This window comes from Rhinopithecus bieti, unplaced genomic scaffold (genome assembly GCF_001698545.2).
Source record: "Rhinopithecus bieti isolate Rb0 unplaced genomic scaffold, ASM169854v2 scaffold_15813, whole genome shotgun sequence".
Lineage (NCBI taxonomy): Eukaryota > Metazoa > Chordata > Mammalia > Primates > Cercopithecidae > Rhinopithecus > Rhinopithecus bieti.
In genome coordinates this window covers 130,260-156,096 of record NW_016809040.1, presented here as the reverse complement: position 1 = coordinate 156,096, position 25,837 = coordinate 130,260, and the positions used below count along the sequence as shown (strand labels likewise).

The 25,837-nt window shown below is 41.9% G+C and overlaps 1 protein-coding gene across 1 annotated transcript in view; it reads left to right on the top strand.

The window, feature by feature from the left end:
* Nucleotides 1-25,837, top strand: part of LOC108539521 (protein-cysteine N-palmitoyltransferase HHAT) — a gene marked incomplete at its 3' end in the record, with an annotated part of 212,538 nt that overhangs the window by 58,525 nt on the left and 128,176 nt on the right. The window contains exons 4-6 of the mRNA XM_017888279.1: nucleotides 5,244-5,357; nucleotides 18,171-18,365; nucleotides 22,163-22,378. Coding sequence (XP_017743768.1) covers nucleotides 5,244-5,357; nucleotides 18,171-18,365; nucleotides 22,163-22,378 — 525 coding nt within the window. The remainder of the gene's footprint in view (nucleotides 1-5,243; nucleotides 5,358-18,170; nucleotides 18,366-22,162; nucleotides 22,379-25,837) is intronic.

Genomic DNA, 25,837 nt, shown 5'->3' with positions numbered 1-25,837 from the left:
CTGAGCTAACTGATGTGGTGACAGGGTGAATTTCTCTCATTCACTTAGGGCGTCTTGGTGAGTGCCTTGGCACTTGGCTTGGTACTTTATATTTTAGTCTATTGACCAGGCCTCAGTAGCTATGCATTTGTGTTGTTTTCAGCTGGAAAATAGTCCTCAATTTTCTGGGGAATGCAAGAGAAAGCACAGAACCAGAATTTTAGCCATCCCTTGTGATAACAACACAGTACTCCAGCTAAGCGGCTGAGAGTGAGTTGTGATCTGGCAAGGTTTAAGGGCGATGAGAATTCAAGGCTAGAAGGAGGAAAGATTTACTCAGGAGTGAGTTGCTAGGGCAAGTTCTCACTTGCCAGGAATTTTTTCTCGTAACTTTCTTCCCTAGTGACATAGGGGTGTGAGAAGGGGGGACCACCCCCTCTCCACGGGTGGGTGACAAGCACTTTCTTAGTATTTCTTTCCTTTAGCCTGGAAAATAACTGTCTTTCCCATTTTCTGAAAGGCATCTTAGACATTGTGCTAGTGGAGACCTTCATTTTACACGCAAGGAAATTCAAGTCCAGATAGTTAAGTGACTTTTCCAAGTTTAAACAGGGGGAGAAATGTGACAAGTACTAGATGGCCTGATTTTTTGGCTCCCTTCCTTCTCCCCGCCATTTTAAAGGCTTACTGAATGTTTAAAGGCACATAGGAGACAGATTTAAGTCAAGGTTCTTGCTCTCGGAGAACTCCATTTTTCCCTCCAGAGAGAAAATACATGAATAAAAGTAATATAATAAATATGCCATAATGAAAGTTCTAAAATTGAGATGTGGATGACAGAGAAGGGAGTGCAATGAGGTCCACCTGGGAGCGCAGGGATGGGAAAGCTTCACTTCTGAGCTGACATTTGAATTGAACTATTTAGTGAGTGTTTTGTGCATGTCACTGGGCTGGCTTTGTGGTTATGGGGCATTAATGAGGTGCACTCTGGGTTGGAGATTGTCTAGTCAAATAGTTTTGTGGGCCAAAGGGGTGGGAAGGCAGAGAGTCCAGGTACAGGGACAAGCATGAGTAGAAACGTCTCAGAAGAGGTTTTCCTCCTTGGCATCAGACAGGCCTACGTTTGAAACCCAGTTCCGCCCCTTACTAGATTTGGACAAATAATCTGCTTTCTCTGAGCTCCAGTTAACTCATTAGTAACACGGAGATAAAAAACAGAACTACTCAAAAAAGAAAAAAGAAGAAAAAAGGAAAAATGAGCTTCAGGCCAGGCGCAGTGGCTTATGCCTGTAATCCCCGCATTTTGGGAGGCTGAGGCTGGTGGATCACTTGAGGTCAGGAGTTTGAGACCAGCCTGGCCAATGTGGTGAAACCCCGTCTCTACTAAAAGTACTAAAATTAGCCAGGTATGGTGGTATGCACCTGTAGTCCCAGCCCCTTGGGAGACTGAGGCACGAGAATCACTTGAGCCTGGGAGGCAGAGGTTGCAGTGAGCCGAGGTTGTGCCACTGCACTCCAGCCTGGGCAACAGAGTGAGACTGTCTCAAATAAAAAGAGCTTCAAATTGCTGACAGAAAACAAAACAAAACCCAAAACGTATGTATTTCAACTACATGACATTCTGAAAAAAGTAAAATATGGAGACAGTAAAAAGATCACTGTTTGCCAGGGATTGAGGGGGGGCAGGGTCAGGGTGGGAGGGATGAAGAGGTAGAGTACAGAGGATTTTTAGGGCAGTGAAACTATTCCGTATGATATGAAAATGGTGGATATGTGTTTTTATACATTTGTCCAAACCCATAGAATATGCAACATCAAGAGTGAACCCTAATGTACTTTGGGTGACAATGATGAATCAGTGTAGGTTCACCAATTGGAACAAATATATTACTGTGGTGGGGGGTGCTGATGGAGAGGGGTTAAGGGGTCTATGGGAACTCTCTGTACATTGTGCTTAATTCTTCTGTGAACTGAAAACTCTCTAAAAGATAAGGTCTATTAAACAAATGAACCACTTTAAAGATTGTCATGAGGTTGTAATTAGAAAACACATACGCGAATGTTCATCAGTGATTGTATGGGAAGAAAGGACAGGTCTGTCAGTTTCCTGGGCATATGAAGTTGAGTTGCAGCACTGTTACCCCTCTCACTTTGCAGTGGATTTTTAGTGTGTCCTCGTTGTGGGATGTGGTGGTCTTGGTGCTGGGGGTGTTCCCATTTAGACTTTGAGCTCCTCATGGTGCCTAGAGTAGAACTCCATTGTGGGTGGGAAAAGCGGCAGTTACAAACACTAGGCCCAGACCCTTTCCTTTGTTAAGAAAGGAAAAAGTGTTTTGCCAGGAAGTTAGAGTTACTATTTAAGAAACCCAGAACGATTGTGTCTCTCAGAGTCCTTAGTATTGCCTGGTAGCAGAATGCAAGCCTCGGAATAAACAACCGCATTTGTTAACTTGTTCAGTGAATTCCGAAGTCTGGGTGCTTAGAGCTTTGAATGGTGAACAGGAGGATGACTGATCTGTTGGTGAGTGTTAGGTAGCAGCTTTGGAGTGTGTGCCCTCCCTGGCTGGGAATGGTATGGGGTAGGCTGAGCTGTTAAGGATTCTGTGAGTTTATGAACATTCAGCTGTAGGGAGGCTTCATCAGTCGTGCAGATCGGTCCCCAGGCTGGTAGTATCACATCATCTGGAAGCTTGTTAGAAATGCAGAATCCCAGGCCCCACTCTTGATTGACTGCATCAGAATCTGCATTTTAGCAAGTAGGTGGCTTGTGTCCACCTTGAGGTTGGATGTGGGTGACTTCTCCTTGGAGTACAGCCTCCAAGCTTCCATGGAGAAGCCTGCCTAGTTCTGCCTGGCTGGGATTTAGCCCCAGTTTATATCTGACCCCCTTAGAGTCCCAAAGAAGAGTAATAACCATGGAGTCAAGAAAGAAAATGCGGGAAGGGACAGAACATGATGTTGTTCCTGATTTCAGGCTTTCATGTTTGCCTTGAAATGTGTGACTGAGCTCAGAGTCTATAAAGCTTTTGCTTCGAGAAGCAGTGAGTCAATATTTTTCTTACCCAAGTCATTAAACATCATCTTGACCTTTTCACTGGCCCAGCTTTTCTGGGTGGTCATTTCCCTTAGGTAACTTTTTTAAATGGGGAAGAATAGACATGAGAGAGACATTTTTATTTCCTTTAAATGAATGTTTTTTGTAATAATTAGCGGTGAAAGGCCATGCGTAATTTTTGTTGATGGGATTTTACCAGCAGAGTTTTCAGGAGTCCTGGACTTTCTGGTGGAACAGAAAGTCTTAGATGTTTTGTCATATTATATCCTTTTTTCCCCTAAAAAATTAAACTTGGAGAAGTTTTGAGGCATAGGTAAGCTTGGGGTCATGAATTCTAAATGTAATTCTAAGTGTTCAAAATGTTATATTTAAAAGCTCAAATGTTGTTTTTTCTTTTTTGAGTTTGTGTTAAAAAAAAATGTCTCGGCTTTCAGTGTCTTTTTGGCTATATCCCTGTTATAAAAGTGGTATTTTACTAACATGGCCTCATCACATGACCTTTGACCTTGTTTACCTTTATTTAGTTAATTGACTCTTAGCTAACTTGGAAATCTCTAGATGGGGGAATAAACTGTGGATCAGGGATCAGGAGCCAGGTTAAAGCTTTGCGTTCTCTGCTGTGCTGTCTGGCTGTTTGTTGGTGGGCGTGTCCCAGACTCTGGTGTAGTCATCTCTAAATGGAAACAATTCAACCAGGTACATGATTTCCAGCAGGGGACGGGGCGTTATGAGCAGATCATGTATGAGGATCTGGGGTGTGGAGAGCATGTGTAATTTGAGAATGCACAGTATTGTATTTCCTTATTTGAAGAAATGGGAAAACTTCTTTTAAATGAGTGGCACAAAGTAAAGCATGATACAGTGTTGGCTGGTGGTTTACAAGGGATGGGAAGCACATGGGTCTAGCAATGAGTAGTGGGTACTGCTGTTTAGTGAGTACTGTGTGCTGTTATAAACTTTTAATATACATATGCTCGTATTTAAGCCTCAAAAATCCCTGTAAGGTAAGTACTATTGTCATATGAAGAAACAGAACAGAAAGGTTAAGAATCATGTTCAAGGTCATCACAGCAAGTGTGAGTGGACCTGAGCTCTGGACCCAAACCAAGCCTCCAGTCTTAGCTACCTTGCACTCATAGTCTGTTATGAATCAAGATTAATTTTATGTGTATCTTACCTTCTGCAAAAAAAGTTTTATTTGTGTGTAACTGGTATGACATTACCCCACAATCTTAGGTACACCAAAAAAATCACACTTTTCTTCAAATCCAATTAAGAGAGACTTCAAGTTCCACTTGTAGAGATTGGTGAGAGGTTCAATATCAGTAGTCATTGCAGGAGTCCTTTTCCAGGCACACGTTTTGGTTAGAAAATTCTAAGACCTCAAATCCCCCACCATCCTGTGTGCATCTCTCCACGCTCCTCTTGGCCTCCGTGGTCCTTTCTGGGGCTCCTGAGGCTATGACTTTGAGGTGCTGGTTCCTAAGCATCCACATGTCCACTCTTTTCAGAGGTTTCTACCTACTCCTGCTGGGGAGCTTCATACATGTGGAACCTGGTACCGATGCAGACACAGAATGCTACATGGACACAGAGCTTCTTGGGGGGAAGAGAAGTGTACCTTTCATTCCTTTATTATACATTTATATGAAATTAGTTAATTTATCTGACAAATTATTCTGTCTGTAAATGGTAACAAGACTCAGAATGACTGACTTTAAGCCATTTTATTAGCGTCTAATTTACATTTCTCTCCTTAGTGAAAACATCTAGTTGTCTAAACTGGGATAGCCTCAATTCATTACTTGTGCTATCCCTGTGACCTTGGGTAAATGAATCGAGTTCTTTAAGTCTCTGTTTCATCTTTTGCAAAATGGAAATAATAATAGTATCTATACTATAGAGGGTCCTGGGAGATCAGCTATACCAAAGACACTGAGTTGTAGAAAGTCCAAGGTGCATTTGGGGAATGGCAATAGCAATGATTCTGTTAGGTTGGTGCAAAAGTAATTGCAGTTTTTGCCATTAACTAATAGCAAGCTGGAGGGGAGTGTACAGGTGGACGGGGAAAGGCTAGAAGTGTGTAAATCCTGTTTACAGAGTTTGGACTCACACTGACCTTCTTTCCAGTTCTATTAACTGGAGTTTGTATTCTGACTCAGACGTGCACTGAAATCCCTCTGATAAACTCCTATTTTGTCCTATTTAGGATGCGACTGACTTTGAGTGGAGCTTCTGGATGGAATGGGGGAAGCAGTGGCTGGTGTGGCTTCTCCTTGGCCACATGGTAGTGTCTCAAATGGCCACACTGCTGGCAAGAAAGGTATGATTATTTGTGTTGTTACCTTTTAAGTGTGTTTTTCCTTTGCTTCTTGTAAAGAAAGAGTCCAAGCTAGGAATCAGAAGACATGAATATTAGCATTGGGAGCCTGGAAAAAATGATAAAGTTGTTAACGATCAATATAACATTTAAGATAAAAGTTCATAGTTCATATCCTGCACTTACTTTCTCCAACTTATTTTCAGACATTGAATATAAAGGTTGTAGAGTAAAACTAACCATGGAGGGTGGTGGTGGTCTTTAAGATCACTTCCGATCAATTTATCAAAAAGTTGCCTGTTGTTGAGAATCTAGACGAGTTCAAATTCAGAAGAAAGTTGATGATTTACTTAAGAAGTGGGAATAATTTTAATGTCAAGTAGTTTATCCTGCTGTCGCTGTTTTAGATGGGAAGTCCAGTAGCATTTTGCTCTTGCCTTGGTCTGGCTTAGATAACGAAAGATTCTTCAAAGTGATTATTTGAAAACTACTTTTATATGAGGCAGGATTGAGACCCTCTTCACAGGTCTAGCTAGCAAGGGACCTGGTATACTGCCAGGGGGATCTTTCTGTCACCTAGGGGCCAGGGTGTTGCCCAGAGGCCTCTGATAAATGCTTCTTGCTTGCTATAGATTCCTGATGGAGGAAAAAATCTGTGCTTGGAAATTTACTGAGTAAAAACAAGACACAACCAAAACCTGATTTAGAAGTCAACCTAGGAAAAATGTTTTGATTCTCAGAGGTTCCCGGAGGTGATAAAACTGAAGTAGAAGAGAAACAGAAACCTCTGGAGATTGAGACCGGAAAGTGAGATACAGAAACAGGATGCCCTGTGGTTAGAGACGTGCACCTACCTTGAGCCAGTTTCTGACTCTTTCCTGAAAATTGGTGCTTCCTGGGCATTGCTTCTAACCCTGGAAGATAGGAAATCCCAACAGCATATTAACTTCCTCTTAAATATGATATTGATTTTTTTTTGTACTCAAGTGGCTGCTGAACTGGCAAAATCCAAAATATTAGACGTTGTCAGATCTGAATATATTTTAAAATTTCATATAACTTTGTGAGCAGACCTAATAATAATTTTTTTGTTCCTAAGCTAGTAATAAATATATCTACCTCAGCCCTCATTAATGGTTTTCTTTTCTCCCACAAATTTCTGTTTAGTTTTTTTCCCCCAAGAATTCAAAATTTCTGGAAATTTAACATTTTAATTTGTAACAAAGTTTTCCCACCCATGTGTAAATGACTTATTACCATAAGTCTTAGTTTTCCTATATGTAAAATGAATAGCTTCATACTGGTTTTTCTTTACCTCTGTGAGGGGAAGATGATGTACTTCGAGGATTGTACTAAGTTAATTGTGTAGTGGAAGAGTGCTGGACATTGTATTACTCATGTTTGGTCCTTAGTTTGGTCACTGATTAGCTTTCTAACCTGAGCAAAGGTTTTCACTGCATCTTCATTTATGGTCTTAGTGAATTTTTGTTGCTTAGAATACATAAAACTGAGTAATTTTATAAGAAAATGAACTTATTTAGTAATTTATGAAGAAAAGGAATTTACACAGTTATGGAGGCTGGGAAGTCCAAGGTTGAGGAGCCACATCTAGTGAGGGCCTTCTTGCTGGCGTCTCTGCAGTCCTGAGGCCATGCAGGAGATCAGGTGGTGAGCATGATAGCTCAGGTATCTTTTCCTCTTCTTATAAAGCTGCCAGTCCCCCTCCCATGGTAACTCATTAATTCATGACATGGTTTGGCTCTGTGTCCCTACCCAAATCTCATGTCAAATTGTAATCCCCACATCTTGGAGGAGGAGCCTGGTGGGAGGTGACTGAATCATGGGGGCAGACTTCCCCCTTACTGTTCTCATGATAGAGTTCGTATGAGATCTGGTTGTTTGAAAGTCTAGCACTCCCCGCTTTGCTCATTCTCTCTTCTGCTCTGCTGTGGTAAGATGTGCTTGCTTCCCCTTTGCCTTCCGCCATGATTGTAGGTTTCCTAAGGCATTCCAGTCATGCTTCCTGCTATGTCTGTGGAAGTGTGAGTTAATTAAACCTCTTCTTCATAAGTTACCCAGGCTCAGGTAGTTCTTTATAGCAGTGTGTAAACAGACTAATACAACCTATGAATGAATTAATCCATTAATGAAGGCAGAGCCCTCATGATCCAGTTGCTTCTTAAAGGCTGTACCTCACAATATTGCCACACTGGGGATTAAATTTCAGCACCAGTTTTGGAGGGGACAAGCATTCAAAACCTAGCAGTTGTCCTCTGCAAGCTAGGATCAATAATATAGTATCAGTTTTTTAAATCCCTTTAAAATAGGATGAACTTCATTTGTTAGACATTTCATCCTTAAAGGTAAAGATGAAACAGGGAAAAGTGGGACAAAGAGACAGCATAAAAGAAATGGTTAAAATAAGTTTAAATATGTCAGTCATTACAATCAACATAAGTGGATTCTCAAAAAAGATGAAGATTGTCAGACTAGATGAAAAAAAGAAAGAAAGAAAGAAAGGAAAACAAAAACCAAAACGGAGCTCAGAGAGGCTTTTCTTAGCTGGATATCCTTAAAACAGAAGGATATAGAATTTGAAAGTAAAAGTATGAAAAGATATTCCAGGCAAATATTAAACCCCCTCTCCCTCTGACAAACTGCTGGTGCAGTTTTATTAATAGCGGCAAAGAGCATTACTGGTGACAAAGAGGGCTGCTGTTGAATAACAAAGAGTTCATTTCTTGTTAGGAAGATATTAAAACTCTGAGTTTATTTGCTTCAAAATATATACAACAAAAAGTGTTCATAAACATAAAGATAGATAGGTCTATTATTGTGGGGAGATTTTTTTCATGTTTTTTTATTTCAATAGTTTTTGGAGTACAGGTGGTTTTTGGTTACATGGATAGATTCTTCAGTGGTGATTTATGAAATTTTAGTGTACCTGTCACCCAAGCAGTGTATACTGTAGCCAATATGTAGTCTTTTATTCCTCACCCCCACAACCTTTCCCTCCGAAGCCCCAAAGTCCATTATACATTCTTATGCCTTTGGGTCTTCATAGCTTAGCTCCTCCTTATAAATGAGAACATATGATATTTGGTTTTCCATTCCTGACTTACTTCACTTAGAACAATGGCCTCCAGCTCCAACCAAGCTGCTGCAAAAGACATTATTTCTTTCCTCTTTATGACTGAGTAGTATTCCATGGTATATATACCACATTTTCTTTATCCACTCATTGGTTGATGGGCACTTAGATTGGTTCCATATCTTTGCAATTGCAAATTGTGCTGCTATAAACATGCAGGTGCGTGTGCCTTTTTCATATAAGGACTTCTTTTCCTTTGGGTAGATACACAGTAGTGGGATTGCTGGATCAAATGGTAGTTCTACTTTTAGTTCCTTAAGGAATTCCCATACTGTTTTCTATAGTGGTTGTACTAATTTACACTTCTACCTGTAGTGTGAAAGTGTTCCCTTTTTATCACATTTACAGCAATATCTATTTTTTTGACTTTTAATTATGGATTAATAAGTAATTATGGAAATTAAGTTGAAAAGCAATAAAACAAGATCTACTTTTGTCAAACTAGAAAGTATACATATGGTTTCCTCATAATAATTTTCTATATGAATTAAGGAGTTAAAATGAAAATCAAAAGTATTAAACTTTTAGAAAATATGACATAGAATATTGATGCCGGCACAGAGAGCTTTTTTTATACAAGATACAAAAAGTGCAAATTATAGAGGAAAACACTAATAAATTTACATTAAAATGGAAAACTTTTTATCCAGTGACACAATAGAAAAGTGGAAAGGCAAGTCACTAGTGGAGAAGTAATTTGCAAACTGACAAAGGCTTGGCATATGGAATAAAGAAATTTCGTAAAAAAGACAATCACTCAATAGAAAAATGGTATAAGATATGAAGAGGAATTTGTAGAAGAGGAAACATAAATGACCAATAAACATATGAAATAATGTTAAATTCATTAGTAATCAAACAAATGCATCTTAAAACTACAATAAGATATCATTTTATGCTTTCTAGTTTGGCAAAAACAAAACAAAAATCCCCTGATGATATCAGCGTTAGCTGCCTGAACTGATCCAGAAAGGGTGTTGAATATATATTGGTATAACTACTTAGTAACACATTATATAGTAAAGCCAAAGGAGGGCCTACCCTACAGCCACCAGCACTGTGCGATTTTTTTTTCCTTACAGACAGGATCTCATTGTGCTACCCAGGCTGGAGTGCAGTGGTGTAATCATGGCTCACTGTAACCTCGAACTCCTGGGATTAAGCAATCCTCCTTCCTCAGCTCCTGCGTAGATTGGACTACAGGCTGTGACACCACACCTGGCTAATTTTAAAAACTTTTTGTAGAGACGAGATCTCGCTATTTTGCCCAGACTGGTCTTGAACTCCTGGCCTCAAGTGATCCTCCCATTTCACCCTCCCAAAGTGCTGGGATTACAGGCATGAGCTACTGCACCTGGCCAGATATTTCGTATATTTTTAACTGAACACATGGAAGAATGAAATGATGGGCAGAAGGAAAGGTAGAGTTGTCCTGGGGACACTGTGTTTTCATCTGTCCCCCTGATGTCTCTGGGCCATGCGCATCCGGACCCACATGGCCTCCTCTGATGGGTCTCCTTTGCCTCTAACCCTTGTTCTTGTTCCTCCTGTTTGCTTCCTGTAGATCAGTGTTTCTTAAATTTTTTTCAGTATTGTCCCTGAGGCACCTTTCTAGATAATTTTTTTCCTGATCATCTCTCCTCCTCTGTGAAATTTGAGTACTACATATATCCTGTATATATCTCTTTATTTACTGTACGTATGTCTGTGCTTTATGCATAAGGAGTAAGGTTTTCTTGCCCCCAGTAACCAACAAGTAACCTAAAACTGAGACAAAATATAATACTAATATTCTACAAATGTTAAATTATTAAAAAACAATAGAGATGGAGTCTTGCCGGTCTCAAACTCCTAGCTTCAAGCGATACTCCCACCTCTGCTTTACGAAGTGCTGGGATTACGGGTGTGAGCCACCATGCCCAGTCATCACTAATTTTAATTTCCATTTTATCCTTAGGTCTAGCCTACAAAATCTGCCCCACCCCACCTCGTTTGAAGGAGATACAACCTTGTTGAGAACGCATGATTGAGATTAATTACCTGTTCCTGATTAGATGCCCCTCCCTCTTTCCAAACCTCCTCCACGTTCAGCTCCTGTTTTGCACCTGACACTATCAGAAATCTAGCTATATTAGGATATAGATGTCCCTTCTTTTAATTTGCTTGAACCTTTGAGTTCTTGCTCCTCCTCTTGTGGGAGGCAGTATTTGGTGTGGTTAAGAGCACTAGGGTCAATCCCTGCATTGCCACTCTCAAGCTGTGTAACCTTAAGCAAGTTCCTGAATATCTCTAAGGCTGTTTCCACAGTTGTGCAAGCGGGATGGCACTGCTGGCTTCGTGGAGTTGTGGAGAGGGTCTGATAAGCAAATGTTTTTCAAGGTTATGCTTGCACATGAGGACAGCCCAATAGATGGTGTCTGCTACTGTCATCTGCTGGCATTTGCTCCTGAGAGCAGTTTATGGTATTCAAGAATGGAGGTGACCATCTTGAGATTCCAAAATCCTCAAGGGCGTAGGCCGTGTCTAGCATCCGTAGCAATGTTCCCATGCTGATGGTCTTTTCAAGCTTGTCTTGGGTCCTGGGGGAAAAGATTGAGAAACACAGCCCCTTCTCTTGGGGAGTCACAGTTGAGTGGGAAGTTAGGAAAGCAAATACTGCTCACTGTTCTGTACCTGATGTGGTTGGCTGGGCATGCTATGGTGGGAGAAGATGTGGGCCTCACCTGCCATTCTGGTGTCAGGGCAGGCCTCTGAGAAGGTGGCTTTTGAGCTGTGGCTTGAAGGAAATGGAGTTCACTTGTTTCAGCTTCTTGCATCTTGTTACCAGGCAGGGCTGGACAGGTGGACTAGTCTTTTTCTCTGCAGAGCACACCAATGTCCGTAGGAGGTGTTCTTTTGCATTTTTCTTGGAATGAGGCAGAGTGAGCACTGAGTCATCTCCCTCTGTATGTGCCTCTCTCATCCTCTGGGCGACCGCAGGTTTGATTTGTGAGACAGCTGGTGGGCCGGGTTCGGCCTGTGGCTGGGGCACAGTGCTTTCTTTGTCTGAGTTTCCTTGGCCCTTACATAAGTATGAACCACAACGTTGGCCTCATTAGCTCTCTGCTTTCACCACCTGGACTAAGTGTTCCAGATGGCCTTAATTCGGGTTGTTGTTTTTGGTACTTATTCAGGGTGGAAGATTTAGGCTGCAGTTGTCCTTTTTTTTTTTTTTCCTCCCCATTCTCTGAGGCATCCTAAACTATAGGCAATACTATGCAGGGACAGGCTTTAGCAATTCTTGCTGCTATAGCCTTAAGCCCTGAAATATTCTAGCCTTCTCCTTTATCTAATATCTAATCTTGTCTCTTCCTTGGCTCGCTGCACCTCCTCCCATGGAGAGGTGGCAGGTTATTTTTATTTTCAAAAGCATGATCTATCTTTTTTTTTTTTTTTTTTTTTTTTTTTGCCATGGTGAGAAATAAAACTTTCCACTGAGTTCCTTGGCTCAGTTAAACACCCTTTCCCTGGATAAGGCTCTCTCTTTGGGTTTTGGTGAGACTTCATCAGGAGCCAGTGGCCCTGGAGGGAAGGCTGAATCACGGCTCTGAGCTTTGGCTGTGTGTTTGTTATGATTGGATTGGATGTCGTGGGTCAGACAGTTGCCTTCTTTCATGAATGCCAACAGTGGCCTCACCACCACCTGAGACATTGTGTCCTCTGCCCTCAGAACCAAAAAATACCCCCGTGTGAACTTTTTGAGAAGACTGGCCTGGTGTAGGGCTGAGGGTGGGTGCTGTTGCTAACCACACAGCTGGGTTCTCACTGTGCCTCTGATGGGGAGAACCCACATCATTAGCTATTGGCTGATGGGCTGAGCTCATCAGGCGCAAGATATGAAAAGGGCTGAGAAGCCTGACCCATGGTGCTGAGTGAGATGAGTTAACCAACCTCTGGAAGGCTGCAGGGAGCAGGGCTTTTTTCCAGGACATTCTCAAATCCATGCACCGAATAGAAATACCATGTGCTAATGGTTCTCCTGGAATCAGCCCCTTTCTACCTCCATCAATGCATGTTTAAGGAGGGATGAAATTCCTTTCACAGGGGCCTGCTGGCCTTTACTCCCAGGAAAAAGCAGGCTAGAATGCAGTTTTTCAGACTCTGGGATGGGTGGGTTGTATCTTTCTGTTTGGGGAGATTGTATATAAATATATATGTATATATAAGACATATATATTTCAGTAGAGCTGCTATTGGTTATGTAGTACGTAATAAATTATGTCATACATAAGAATATTGATTGATTCCCATTCTTATTTCCCAAATAATGCTCCCATTAAGTGGTTTCTTGGCAGATGTGCAAAAAGAATTAACAGGCAGGGACATCTGATAATGTTGCCAACAGGAATTCTGACCAAGGCTGTACACTTTCATTCCTCCCTGCAGAGGTAAACTCTAAGGAGGGAACCCACTCAGGCACATCCTATTATCACTTGGTGCCCTTGGCACAGAATGAGCTGAAGTAGAAACAGATGGTGTGAGAAGGGGCATTGTCTGGCAGTTTTTCTTGACTCCTTATGAAGAAGGTTTTAAGAGTATGGATTTCAAAAGAAAGAGCAAATCTGTAGTCTTTTCTTAGGGTCACTGATTCCATCCTTGGAGCTGTGCCAGCTCAACTGGTTATTCTCCCGGGAGACTCTGCTGGGGTGAGGGATAGAAGGCTCTATAGCAGGTATCCACTTTCCTGGATTGGTACCTGTGCCCCATCAGTTGTTAACTATTGGAGATTTCCCCCAACAGAAGTACAGTTAAGAGATGCTGTGAGTGGCAAACAGGTAATAGGCGGTGAGATGTGAAATGTCTCTTCCATTCTACCTGCATTGGCAAAACAGCCTTTGTTTATAACGGGTTAAGTAGGACAAGTAGAGAAAGACAGTAGGTTTTCACTTTAGTGGGTTCCAAAGCCCACATTTTAGTACTATTTTCTTGTTTCTTCTTATTCATGATCACAAGATTAAATCCCAAGACTTGGGAAAGCATATCCGTCTACCCAGCTATCCATCCATGCAACTATTCTCTCCGTCCTTCCATCCAGTAGTTATGAAACACTTGATATATGCTGGGCACTGTGCTAGATTCTGGGCTCACATTACTGTAATCCAAACAAAGCAGGAGTTTAGCCTGTTAAAGGAGACTATCAAGTAGAGTCAGACCCCATTTTGAGAGTGGTTCAGACCCAGGGAGCAGAGGGGAAGGATGCCTGCTTAAGTCTATCAGGGTTAGTAAGATCTATGTCTCATCAGAGAGGCCATAGTGTTCTCAGTCTGGCTTTGTCTCCACTGCTACATAAATAGAGTATACTTTCTTATTTTTCATCAGATTTTTAAACATTTTCCCTCTTCCCCTGCTTTCTGTTTCATCTTCTATTAGAAATGGAAGAACCTGGAATAAAGAGCATTAAGGGAGGGTCAGAGTGGTTCCAGTGGGGCTGTCATCCTGTGCTCCAGCAAACCCATCTCAAGCTTCAGGTCACTCATGCTTTGATACCTTTTAAAAGAGCATGATAAATTCAAATTAGAACCACAACGAGATGTCATTATACACTTACCAGAATGGCTCAGATAGAACATAGTAACAGCACCAAATGCTGGCAAAGATGTGAATAAACTGGATCACACATGCATTGCTGGCAGGAAAGTATAATGCTACAGCCATGCTGGAAAATGTTTTATAGTTTATTATAGAACTAAATATGCAACTACCTTGCACCCCAGCAAGTGTGATCTTGGGCATTTATCCCAGAGAAATGAAAACTTATTTTTACACAAAAATCTATATATGTATGTTTGCATAAGTTTTATTTGTAATAGCCCCAAAATGGAAACAGCCTAGACAGCCTCCAGTAGGTAAATGGCTAACAAGCTGTGGTATATCCACATCATGGAACACTACTCAGCGATGAAAAGGAGGAAACCATTGATACAGCAACTTGAAGGAATCTGCAGGAAATTACGCTGAGTGAAAAAAGCCAATCTTTGAAATGGAGAAGAGGTTATTGGTTGTCAGGATTAGGGATGGGGGCGATCAGGGGAGTGGGAAGGAGGTGAATGTGGTATAAAATGGCAATATGAGGAATCCTTGTGGTGATGGAGCTGTTCTGCATTTTTGCTGTGGTAGATACCAAACCTATACATGTGATAAAATTGTATAGAACTAAACACACACATAAATGAATACGAGTGAAACTAGGAAAATCTGAATAAGTTTGGTGCATTGCAGCAACATCAATATCCTGGTTGTGATATTTGTGTTTTTAAACAATGTGCCATAGGAAGAAACTGGGTAAAGTGTACAAGGGATGTCTCTTGTACGTATATGTGAATACAACTATCTCAATAAAAATCTGAGAACATTATATAAAAGTTGTATGCAACTGGAATCTAAATTTATAAATCAGAAACATCACAATCCAACATTAAGGCCATGTTTTACTTATACACTTGATGTGATCAATGTGATTCTTTGTGTCTTCTTTCAAGTAACAAGTAATTCCCAATCATATTCATGATTTGAATCTTGTAATTTAAATGAATTGGGCTATTTTGGTGTTTAGGTGTGTTTTTAAACTTGAGTTTGACGTACAGTATGTGTATGACCAAATCTTGTATGTCTGCTCTTATTACCTTGAGAACTTGGAAAAAAAATCTGAACGCCTTTCTAGTGATGAGTCAGAAGTGTTGTTTTGGAACAAAATGCAACACATTTTATTTTTTTATTTTTGAAAAGTTAAAAAAAATTCTAGCCTGGTTGATGTCAGATGTCAGAGGCTTAATACTGATAGTTAAGCATTTTTACTTAAGAGAGAAAAAAGGTCGATAAACACATACACACATTTGGAGTAGAGATGGATGGGACAGGGCTAGCCTTAGGCTTTTGCTTATGAAACTGGCCTTTGAAATGCTTAGAAAAAGCTCTTCTGCTGCCCAGAGGAGCAGGCTGTCCATGCTGCTGCTCACCCTGCTGGGCCATGTCACCTGTTAATCCTGGAACCCTCTTCATAGTGCTTGAGATCTAGGTACGTGCATGGGAAGGATCGTGGTCGGGCAGCTGTGCCCTAAGGGCTACATCTATAATGGGGACTGCCCTGCCATGACGCCAGTTGGATTGCAAGGCATGGGAGGCTGGTTCTGCTCTAGCAGGATTTTATTTACTTCTTTGTTACTTATTTTGAGATGGAGTTTCACTCTTGTCTCCCAGGCTAGAGTGCAATGGTGCGATCTTGGCTCACTGTAACCTCTGCCTCCCAGGTTCAAGCGATTCTCCTCTTGTAGGATTTTAATGGTGTTTTGGGGATAGGATTCATTCCAATGGCATTTTTATAGACAAAGTATGAAAATCAACATTGTAGTGGGATTCTAATCTATACAACAGTTTTGTGTAGGTGATTCTTTTTGCGTTATTCACATCTTTTCATGGCCTGTGCATCATGAATGTATATAGTAGAGTTGCTTGTACCTGGGGAGAATCAGTGCGTAATACTAAGATGGGTAGAGAACATGAGGCTCATGTGAGAGCGTGTCCTGTGATGTCTTAGACCAGTATTAAGTGTCATCTGCCTGTACTGTTTGGCAGTAGGGAAACAGTGGGGGATGAATATGGGACCAATTTGTCTGCCTCAAGGTGGCTTTGGAGACCACTGTTAAATTCATCATAGAGTCTCTCCAGTAAATGGGGTATGCACAGCACTGTGAAGTATTTCCTGAAGGTTCTTACAGCATTTTCCAAGTTGAAGCGGCTTCAGACTGTGGTAAGTTCCCAGATGAATCCTAGCAAACAGGCTTTTTCCAAAGGGATCAAATAGCACTTAATAAAAACATAACTGTGTCTATGTATGTAGCCACACATGCACGAAAAAGAATTCCATTGGTAAATGCTGTAGGTCATGTTGGAAAAGAACCTCTTTTTTTCATTTGTTAAAACTACTTCTTCAAATAGTCTTTGGCGACGTATTCCTTATAATTGGACTCTGCCCAGAGGTGAGGGTTTGAAGCAAATTTATGTGGCTGTTTTCTGTGGGTAGTAGGATGGAAAAATAGTAAAACTGAACTTCACATTTCCCTGGTTTTCCTGGAACTTAAAAATGGCTGACCTAGTCTCATATTTAAAATGTTCTCTCTTGAACTAGAGTATAGGTTTGGGAAAGAATAGTAGGTAGGCAATATTTTGAAAGTGTTAGCATCAAAGCATGGGATTTGCAATTTACACTCCACACCTGTCTTGCCCTGAAAAGTCTTTGGCTCCACAAGAAGACTTAAATTCAGGCACTTCTCACTTTTCAGTTCGGTGTGTTCCTGGGATCCACATTTTAAAATGCATACCTATGAGACATCACATTTCCCTATGGGAATAACAACTGTATTTGTAGAGTCCTTCCTGTGTATACACCCCATGAAGGAGATACTGTTATTATTCCAGTTTTGTTTTGTTTTGTTCTTGAGATGGAGTCTTGCTCTGTTGCCTAGGCTGGAGTGCAATGGTGTGATCTCAGCTCACAGCAACCTCCGCCTACCGGGTTCCAGGGATTCTCCTGCCTCAGCCTCCTGGGTAGTTGGGATTGCAGTCACCTACCACACCTGGCTAATTTTTGTATTTTTAGTAGAGATGGGGTTTATGCCATGTTGGTCAGGCTGGTCTCAAACTCCTGACCTCAAGTGATGCGCCTGTCTTGGCCTCCCAAAGTGCTGGGATATTACAGTTTTATATATGAAGAAATTAATCCACAGAGATGGAGTCATTTACCTCAGGTTACACACGTAGTTATGAGACACAAGTATTTGAATTTAGGCAGTTAGACTTCAAAGCTTGAATCATTGAACCACAATGATATCTTGCGTCTCAAAGTTAAAACATTATAGTTTTTAAATAAGGATTTCCCCATCAGATCTGACCAAAGTTATATCATGAAGCAAAGACATGTTAATTCATCTACTTATTCAATGTGATAACTATAAATTACTTGATGATTAGATAAAAATCTGTGATTCTCCTAAAATGGGAATAAATGTATCAATCAGGTAGATGATGCAAAGTCCTCAGTAGCTCATAAAGCAGGTAAGATGCAATTTTTCTATGACATAAATTTGACTAATCAATATGCAAAAAATCAAAATGGAAAATCCCTACATATTTAAAATTTCTGGCTTAGACTTTGGAAAGTCTTTTGTGGTTTGGATGATCCAGATTTCTTAAGAAGTCTTCCTAGAAATGTGTACTAATACTTCCTCTCGCCTTCACTTCTGAAGGATGGTGTATGTAGGATGTGGTCCAGTTGGCAGTTTTCCAGCTGTCTTCTGGCTTCCATTGTGTCTGTTGAAAAGTCAATCCAATATCTTATTGTTGTGTGTCCCAGGGGTCTGGGTGGCTTTGGTTGAAGGCAGGAGAGTGGTTACTTGCTTCTGGGTGGAGCTGATGGGACTCTGGGGGTTAATGTGGAAAGTCCCTCTCAATCTTGCTTTGTACCAAAATTCCCAGGGCAATGATAATAGAGTTTCTTTATTGGGTAATTAAACGTGATCCTCTTACAGGCAGAACTTTCAATATCAATTCCATGAGCTCACTTCTCTTTCTTTTCCTCCCTCTCCTCTCCCTCCCTGTCTCTCTCTGGTTGGACCCCACCCTGTCTGCAGCACAGACCCTGGATTCTAATGCTCTATGGGATTTGGGCCTGCTGGTGTGTGCTGGGGACCCCTGGTGTGGCCATGGTTTTGCTGCATACCACCATCTCTTTCTGCGTGGCCCAGTTCCGGTCTCAGCTCCTGTCGTGGCTCTGTTCTTTCCTCCTGCTCTCCACACTGAGGCTGCAGGGTGTGGAGGAAGTTAAGGTAAGTGTCTTCCTGTTACCATCGGGAATCCGGAGAAGGCCCCTTTGGCTTTGCCTTGATCCCGGTAGACACCTTGGTTTTCAGACAAGATGATTGTAGAACTGTGATGGGGCTCCCCATAGTGGCCATACGGGGTTGCTACATGTGAACCCTAGTGGTGCGTTCTGCAGTCCTGTCATTCCTGGCTGTGTTTTAGCCCTGTGAGATTGCCCAGGGCTAGCCCTGTACCATCTCTCAGAGTTTGGGTAGGCATGTGGAGTGCCAGATGTCACAGGGCCAGAGGGCCAGGAACAAAGAGAGAAGAAACAAACAGATGATTTACTGAAAATCACCTGGAGAGTGCCCTACAATATATAGGGAATGTGCACATCACTCAACTCATCTGATGGCCACAATGGCCCTGTGGTGGTAAGTTAGGTCTTTTTCTTCTTCCTAGTTGATTGAACAGATCCATTTATTCATTTATTGAGATGGCGTCTTGCTCTGTCACCCAGACTGAAGTGCAGTGGCGCAATCTTGGCTCACTGCAACCTCCGCCTCCTGGGTTCAAGTGATTCTCATGCCTCAGTCAACCGAGTAGCTGGGACTACAGGTACCTGCCACCATACCCAGTTAATTTTTGTATTTTTAGTAGAGATGGGGTTTCACCATGTTGGTCGGGCTGGCCTGAAACTCCTGGCTTCATGTGATCTGCCCACCTTGGCCTCCCAAAGTGCTGGGATTACAGGTATGAGCCATTGTGCCTGGTCAGGAACAGATTTACTATCTACTCATGTGACCCAGTGGAAGCTCTTTCAATTTAGATAGTGAAAACAAAGGGTTGTCTCCAAAGGGCACAGACCAAGCTTTCATTTTTGTAAACCCAGAGGCATTTTGACAGACTCAGTCACCTATCGGTTGTTTGTGCTAATAGAGGAGAGCACTGGGCTCAAACCACACTTCTTTATAGCTTTTGTTTGCATTAGTAAAATCTTATTTTATAGGCACTTATCTTTTAGCTTTATTTTTTTCTTAGTCACAATAACAGTGCATTTTTATTTTATGATTGCACATCAGACTTGGCCCAGAGGATGGTGGATGACAGAGGGACTGCCTTCCGAGTTGAGGAGTTTGCTGAGGCGATTGCACCTATCAGCAAATTCTTCTTGCACTGCATTTTCTGATTTCTGTTGTGTGTTCTCTGATCATCTCCTGGGCAGTGGCTAGCATCTCCTGGACAGCTCCGGACTATCGGGTTCTGTCTTTGGTAACTGGAATAACCTAGCCCTGCTTGTGCAAATGAAGCTTAGGCCCCTCAGGCTATCTCAGGCCCACTCAGACTGTGAGGTTCCTTCTCTCACTTGTCTGTTGAATACACCCTTTACATGTGCAAGTTGGAGCTGCCAAGGTCTGTGGCTGCAGGGGAGAAAAGGGAGAGTCTGTGTGGAACTCTCAATCATCCAGAAGTGGGAGCTTTCTTTTAAGGTAGAAATGCATGGCAAGAAGAACACAAGTCCAAGGCCCCAGCTCCAGGGTCTGGTCCTGGGCACTCGGCTTCAGAGCCCTTCACCTTCGGGGTCAGTCGACTCAGAATAGCCAGCCTGAGAGATGCACAGCTTGGAAAACACTGGGGGTCATGTGCCTAGGGCAGGACCATTAATGTTTCCCACCTTCATCCACCTTCTCCTTCCTAGCCCGGTTCCCAAACACTGCCCAACTGGCAGGAGCTGTTTTTTTGAGTCAGGCCAATCTGCTTACCTTTCCCTTTACACGTTTACATATGTTTACACTGTCTATTGGAACCAACCTTCCCATCATCCCTGTCCACCTGATTCTCTTTCAAAGTATGGCTTAGACCTCAGTCTCTAAAGGTAAGTAATAAAAGAGGGCCACAGAAAAAGCAGATCATTTAGTATCACATACTGCTCTGAGAGCTGCTGGCTCTGACAAACCGGGGACACAATAAAACAGTAGCATGTAAGTGACCAGGTGTCACATAGGGCTTTGGGGACACTGCACACACCTATCCCTTCCTCTAACCCCCTAGGATCTCCATAGGCACATTTAAAATCTTGGGCAGTGTTGGATATTCTTTCTTCAATCACTGTGGGACTGGAACTCCTGTGGTATCTATATTTTTGTTCATTCATTCAGTCACTCATTCGTTGATCCAGGTGACTGCACTTAGCACTCATGTGCCCTGCATCGACACAGTGATGGGAAGGAACATGATGGGAAATGTGAGATGGATGACCTGGTTTCTAGTCTTTTCTAATCCCCATCTCTTCCTACTCTGAAGCTGGAGCAGTCATTTAGCCTCTGAGCCTCAATCTCATCATTTGGAAAATGGAAGTAATAAATGCTCTTCCTTTCTCATGGGATTGTTCTGATAGTCAAACAAGATAATCTATGTTAAGTGATTTTGTGAAAATTGTAGCATTTTGAAAGTTGAAGTGTTTTTTGCTGTTTTTAGTCTACCTTAATTTTTCTCACTCTCATTAATGATGTGGGGCTAATATTTTAAGCACATATGTCAAAATCTGGACTTATGAGAGTATATCAGATAATCACTCCATTTTAACAAAAGATACTTCCCAGAGTGATTAACTAGGCAACCATTTAAGCAAGTGTGCTTAAAACAGATTTACAGTAAAATGAAAACAAGTTCATACTTAACTTTTGGGGACCTGGCAAGTGTAAAACAGAATCTAATTCCATTTATCATTTCGTTGGGGACAGTTAGCATCAGTTATGGATGTTGGAGGTGAATAAATATTCATTTGTTCTGTACGTTTTACAGTGATTTGAAAAACATTGAGGAAGGAGATCATATGATTAGAAACTAGCTGGGTTTCCATGCTTTTGCACATGTGGTTCTCCTGATATGATTATCCTCTTTCCCCTTGGTGGCTGTTAAAGTCTTGTACAAGAAGTAGAAACTCTGTTCAGTGGTTGGTTTTTCTGTGTACAGCTTTAAGAGACCCTGATGGATCAAATTAATTACTTTCTCCTTTGACCCAAGTTATATTTCTTCTATGTATTTCCATAAATAGTTTTTCTCACTGAATGTATTTTGGAAAACATCGAAAATATAGAAAATATAGAAATTAGAAAATACTTCATGATTTTACTCCCTGATATTAACATTTTATTGTATTTCCTTCTCATCTTTTGTTCCACGCATATTTTTGCACAGGTTATTTCTTGTTTCATGCTGTATTATAATTGCATGTTTACACATTTATGTCCTGTATGAGAATTTAACATATTGAGGGCAGGGACTGTGTTTTTTATTTTTATTTTTTAATATTTGTCTTTAAAGCTTATTTGACAGATGCTACTCAACTAAATGTAGAGCCAAACTGATAACAAAAGAGAGAAAAGAAAAATACATTGAAGACAGAAATCCCATGGGACATTTTAAGCCCCTCTTTGTTATCCGAATAGTTGAAGAAGCTGTCAGAGTATCCACTGGATGTAGCTAATCTGCACTTTATGCCCTGGGTATCTGATACATGCGTATCTGGGAAAACCTTCATTATGTTGTGTCAGTCCTAATGCTAAGTTTACATTAGAGACATTCTTTTTCCTACTGCTCATTAACTGCCTTGCTTTGATTACCAATGAGATTTACCTGGTGTTCATTGGTTCTCGACTCCCCTTTATGGCACAGCTGCTCTACCTGAAAAAGAGGTCGCCTTCCCAGAGCCCCCTAGGATTCTCAGATGAAGGTGGTCCTCCTGGCCAGCACCTGCAATGGGACTGGACGATGTCCCTGCTGGCCACTCAGAGGTGGTTCTCTCCTTTTGATTTTGTAGAGAAGGTGGTACAAGACAGAAAACGAGTACTACCTGCTGCAGTTCACGCTGACTGTTCGCTGCCTCTACTACACCAGCTTCAGCCTGGAGCTCTGCTGGCAGCAGCTGCCTGCTGCATCGACCTCCTACTCCTTTCCCTGGATGCTGGTCTATGTCTTTTATTATCCAGTCTTCCACAATGGGCCCATCCTCAGCTTCCCGGAGTTCATCAAACAGGTAGAGCCCGCTGGGGATGGGGTTGGGATTCTGTAGATTAAACCTTTGTCACTGTTGCTGTGGGCTTCTCTGACTCTTGAGTCATTTCATTCAGAGGTGGCCACAGATTTACAACACTATTAGTTCTCATGAGGTTTTATGTAATAGATGAAATGCATATGAGAAATGAGCCTTTAAAGTTTGACCCATCAGATATGTTAGTTCTAGGGGGTCCCACCTTGATTTTCAGTGAACTCTGGCAACCAGGATTAATGAGTGGGGCACAACGAGGAGTTTGGGAGTTGGCATCCAATGTGGCGAAGTCCCAAGGAAAGAAAAAAATTTGATTATGATGCTATTACCTGAAGGAATAGAAAAGGAAACTGTCTAAGCTGTTGCTTGGCAAATAATATGTTTCCTTTTATATTCACAAGCTGCCATAGCTTGTGAAATTTCCCATAGCCTGGGAGCTGTTCAGGGTGACCTAGATGTGAGAACAGAGTGGAGTTGAAGTAAGTTCGAAGGCAATGGTGTGTGTTCAGGACTGGATTCCCCTTTGTGCCCAGGCCCCTGCCTGCCTTCCTTGGACAGCGTCCTTGTCTGAAATGCCATGTTAAACTGCCTTTGTTGTTCCCCCCTACTTCACTTTTCCCCCTTGCTTACAACTTTCTTTTTTTTCTGCCTCCTCAACCTACATCTAGTTTCATGGAGCATAATTGCTAAGTTATTTCACATAAGGAATTAGTAATTGACAATGCCTAAAACGGTGTTTCTCAAGGGATATTCTACCCCCACCACCAAAACAAAACAATCCTCATAGAGAATAACATGTACGTGCATACACACACATGCATGCACACGCACAACACACACCCACACATATGCACATACCTGGAAGTGCAGGGCAAGCAGCAGTGTTGCACATTTCTGGGCAGCAACATGAAAGATGCTCCCTGAAAAAGAAGAGAGGGTTCTTAGAAATCATAGTTTGTCCTCAAAGTTCCACTGAATTATACATTGTATTAAAGAATATATTTTTGCATTATAACAATAACATAATGTTCTAAAATTTCCAGTGAAAGTATGTAACGTTTTATATCTCTAGAAATCTGTAAGTGAAATCAATATTCTAGACAGATATGTTTAGTCTGTGGTTTCTCATACCTCGGTTTGGGATTGTTCTTTTGTCATGAAGGAATTTAAAATCTGTGTTTGAAATTGTGTTTAAAATTATTGTGTAGGCCGGGCGCGGTGGCTCAAGCCTGTAATCCCAGCACTTTGGGAGGCCGAGAAGGGTGGATCACGAGGTCAGGAGATCGAGACCATCCTGGCTAACACAGTGAAACCCCGTCTCTACTAAAAAATACAAAAAACTAGCCGGGCGAGGTGGTGGGCGCCTGTAGTCCCAGCTACTCGGGAGGCTGAGTCAGGAGAATGGCGTGAACCCGGGAGGCGGAGCTTGCAGTGAGCTGAGATCCGGCCACTGCACTCCAGCCTGGGCGACAGAGCGAGACTCCGTCTCAAAAAAAAAAAAAAAAAAAAAAATTATTGTGTAAAAGAGATGGTTTAATGATGGCAGCTGATCTTCTAACTCAATGATTTGCAAAGTGTAGTTCCTGGACCAGCAGCATCAGTATCACCAGAGAACTTGTTAGAAATACAAATTCTCAGGTCCTCTCCAACCTCCTGAATCAGAACCTCTAGGGTTAGAACCCAGGAAGGTGGTTTAACAGGCCCTTCAGGAGGAGGGTGGGAATAAAGGTAGGGTGGGCACAGCATAGGGTGGGTTCCTCTCTTTTACAATCTCCTTACCTTTGTGAATATTTGAATTATTCCCAGTTTGCCAGCCAATAACTTTTGGACCAAACATCCACACACAGACACCCCTCTCCTGAGGATGGCTGGTAATTTTCAGAGAAACATAAACTAAATCCATTAGGAGGAAACAGATTGTTTTCCCAACTTCCTTTTATATATAAGCTTTGCCCTGTATGCTCTGCACTTTACTATTATGCAAAATGTTTGTTCCTGTTATTTCTCATCTTTTTCTTCTTTTTTTGAGACAGAGTCTTACTCTGTCACCCAGGCTGGAGTGCAGTGGTGCAATCTCAGCTTACTCCAACCTCTGCCTCCTGGGTTCAAGTGATTCCCGTGTCTCAGCCTCTTGAGTAGCTGGATTACAGGCATGCGCCAGCAAGTCCAGCTAATTTTTTGTATTTTTAGTAGAGACCGGGTTTTGCTATGTTTCCCAGGCTTGTCTCTAACTCCTAAGGTCAGGCAGTCTGTCCTCAGCCTCCCAAAGTGCTAGGATTACAGGCTTGAGCCACCACACCCGGCCCCCCTTTTCAAATTGTGCCTTTTAGGGTCTAGTAAGAATATTAGAGGCCTCTAGTAGGGTCCTGTGTCACACAGAGGCATGCTTTAAGATTATTTCCCACCTAAATCCTTAGCCAAGGGCTCTCATTCTCTTGAGTCTCAGTCTGGGGAAGTGAAGGGGCAGGTTGCTTCCTATAGGGGCCAGGTATAGACACTCTGGGTTTCATCCATGTCTTTTCCTCCCTCTCTCTCGCTCTCTTTTTTTTAACCCGTTCCAAAACAATAGCAATTGCTGACAGCAGGGAACTTGAAAGGGCAAATTAAAACCTCTATGTTTGGGGGAGTATTCATAGAACAGTCATTCTAGAAAAGGATAAATGTTCAGTAAGATATAGGGCAAATTTAAAAAGCCAGGAGGTTTCCGCACTTGCTGAAAGTGGCTGTGGGAAACTTCCCTTCTGTGGGGAAGGGGCTCTAAAGGGGAGGGGTTAAACCAAAAAGTTTATCTTGTAGTGAAAGGGTTCTTTCAGAGAAGCCAAGAAGGAAAAGGCTGGGAGGTGGGGAAAGAAAGCTAGTTGGAAGAACTTGTAAGTTAGATTTGCTCTGAATGAATGCTTGGATGAATGCATGCATGAAATGCCTTTAACTATAAGGATTGGAAATATTGAAATGCATGGTTCTTAGACTGGCGGGTCAATGCTTAAAAATAACGTAGAGCAAGAGAATGACGCTGCACCACCAGGGGGCAGCAGTGCCCCATCGTGTAAACCAACCCCAGCGGGAAATCTTCACCCAGTATCTGCAAACGCCTAAAGATCAAATGACAATGTTAGTTTTAGGCATACCCCTGGAGAATGTATCTTCCACCCAATTTACATACACAAAATGAGGGAGGTATAGAAGAGGTGTCTTCTGCAATGTAAAGCGTGTGAAATTTGCATAATTAGTCACGAACAGGTAAAAATCTGCCTCAGCGCCTTAACTTGAAGGCTATTTCTGGTGGCATTTAGAGTTTTAGGAACATGGGCCCGATTTGTTTTTCTCTCATGTTGCTGTGGCACTCGGATACCAAGTCAGTGGTGAGGCGGGGATCCTGAGGGACTTAGGGAAGGGAAGGACATGGTGTTTACTTGCTTAGCCTGGAGCCTGGGGCCGGTACGTCTT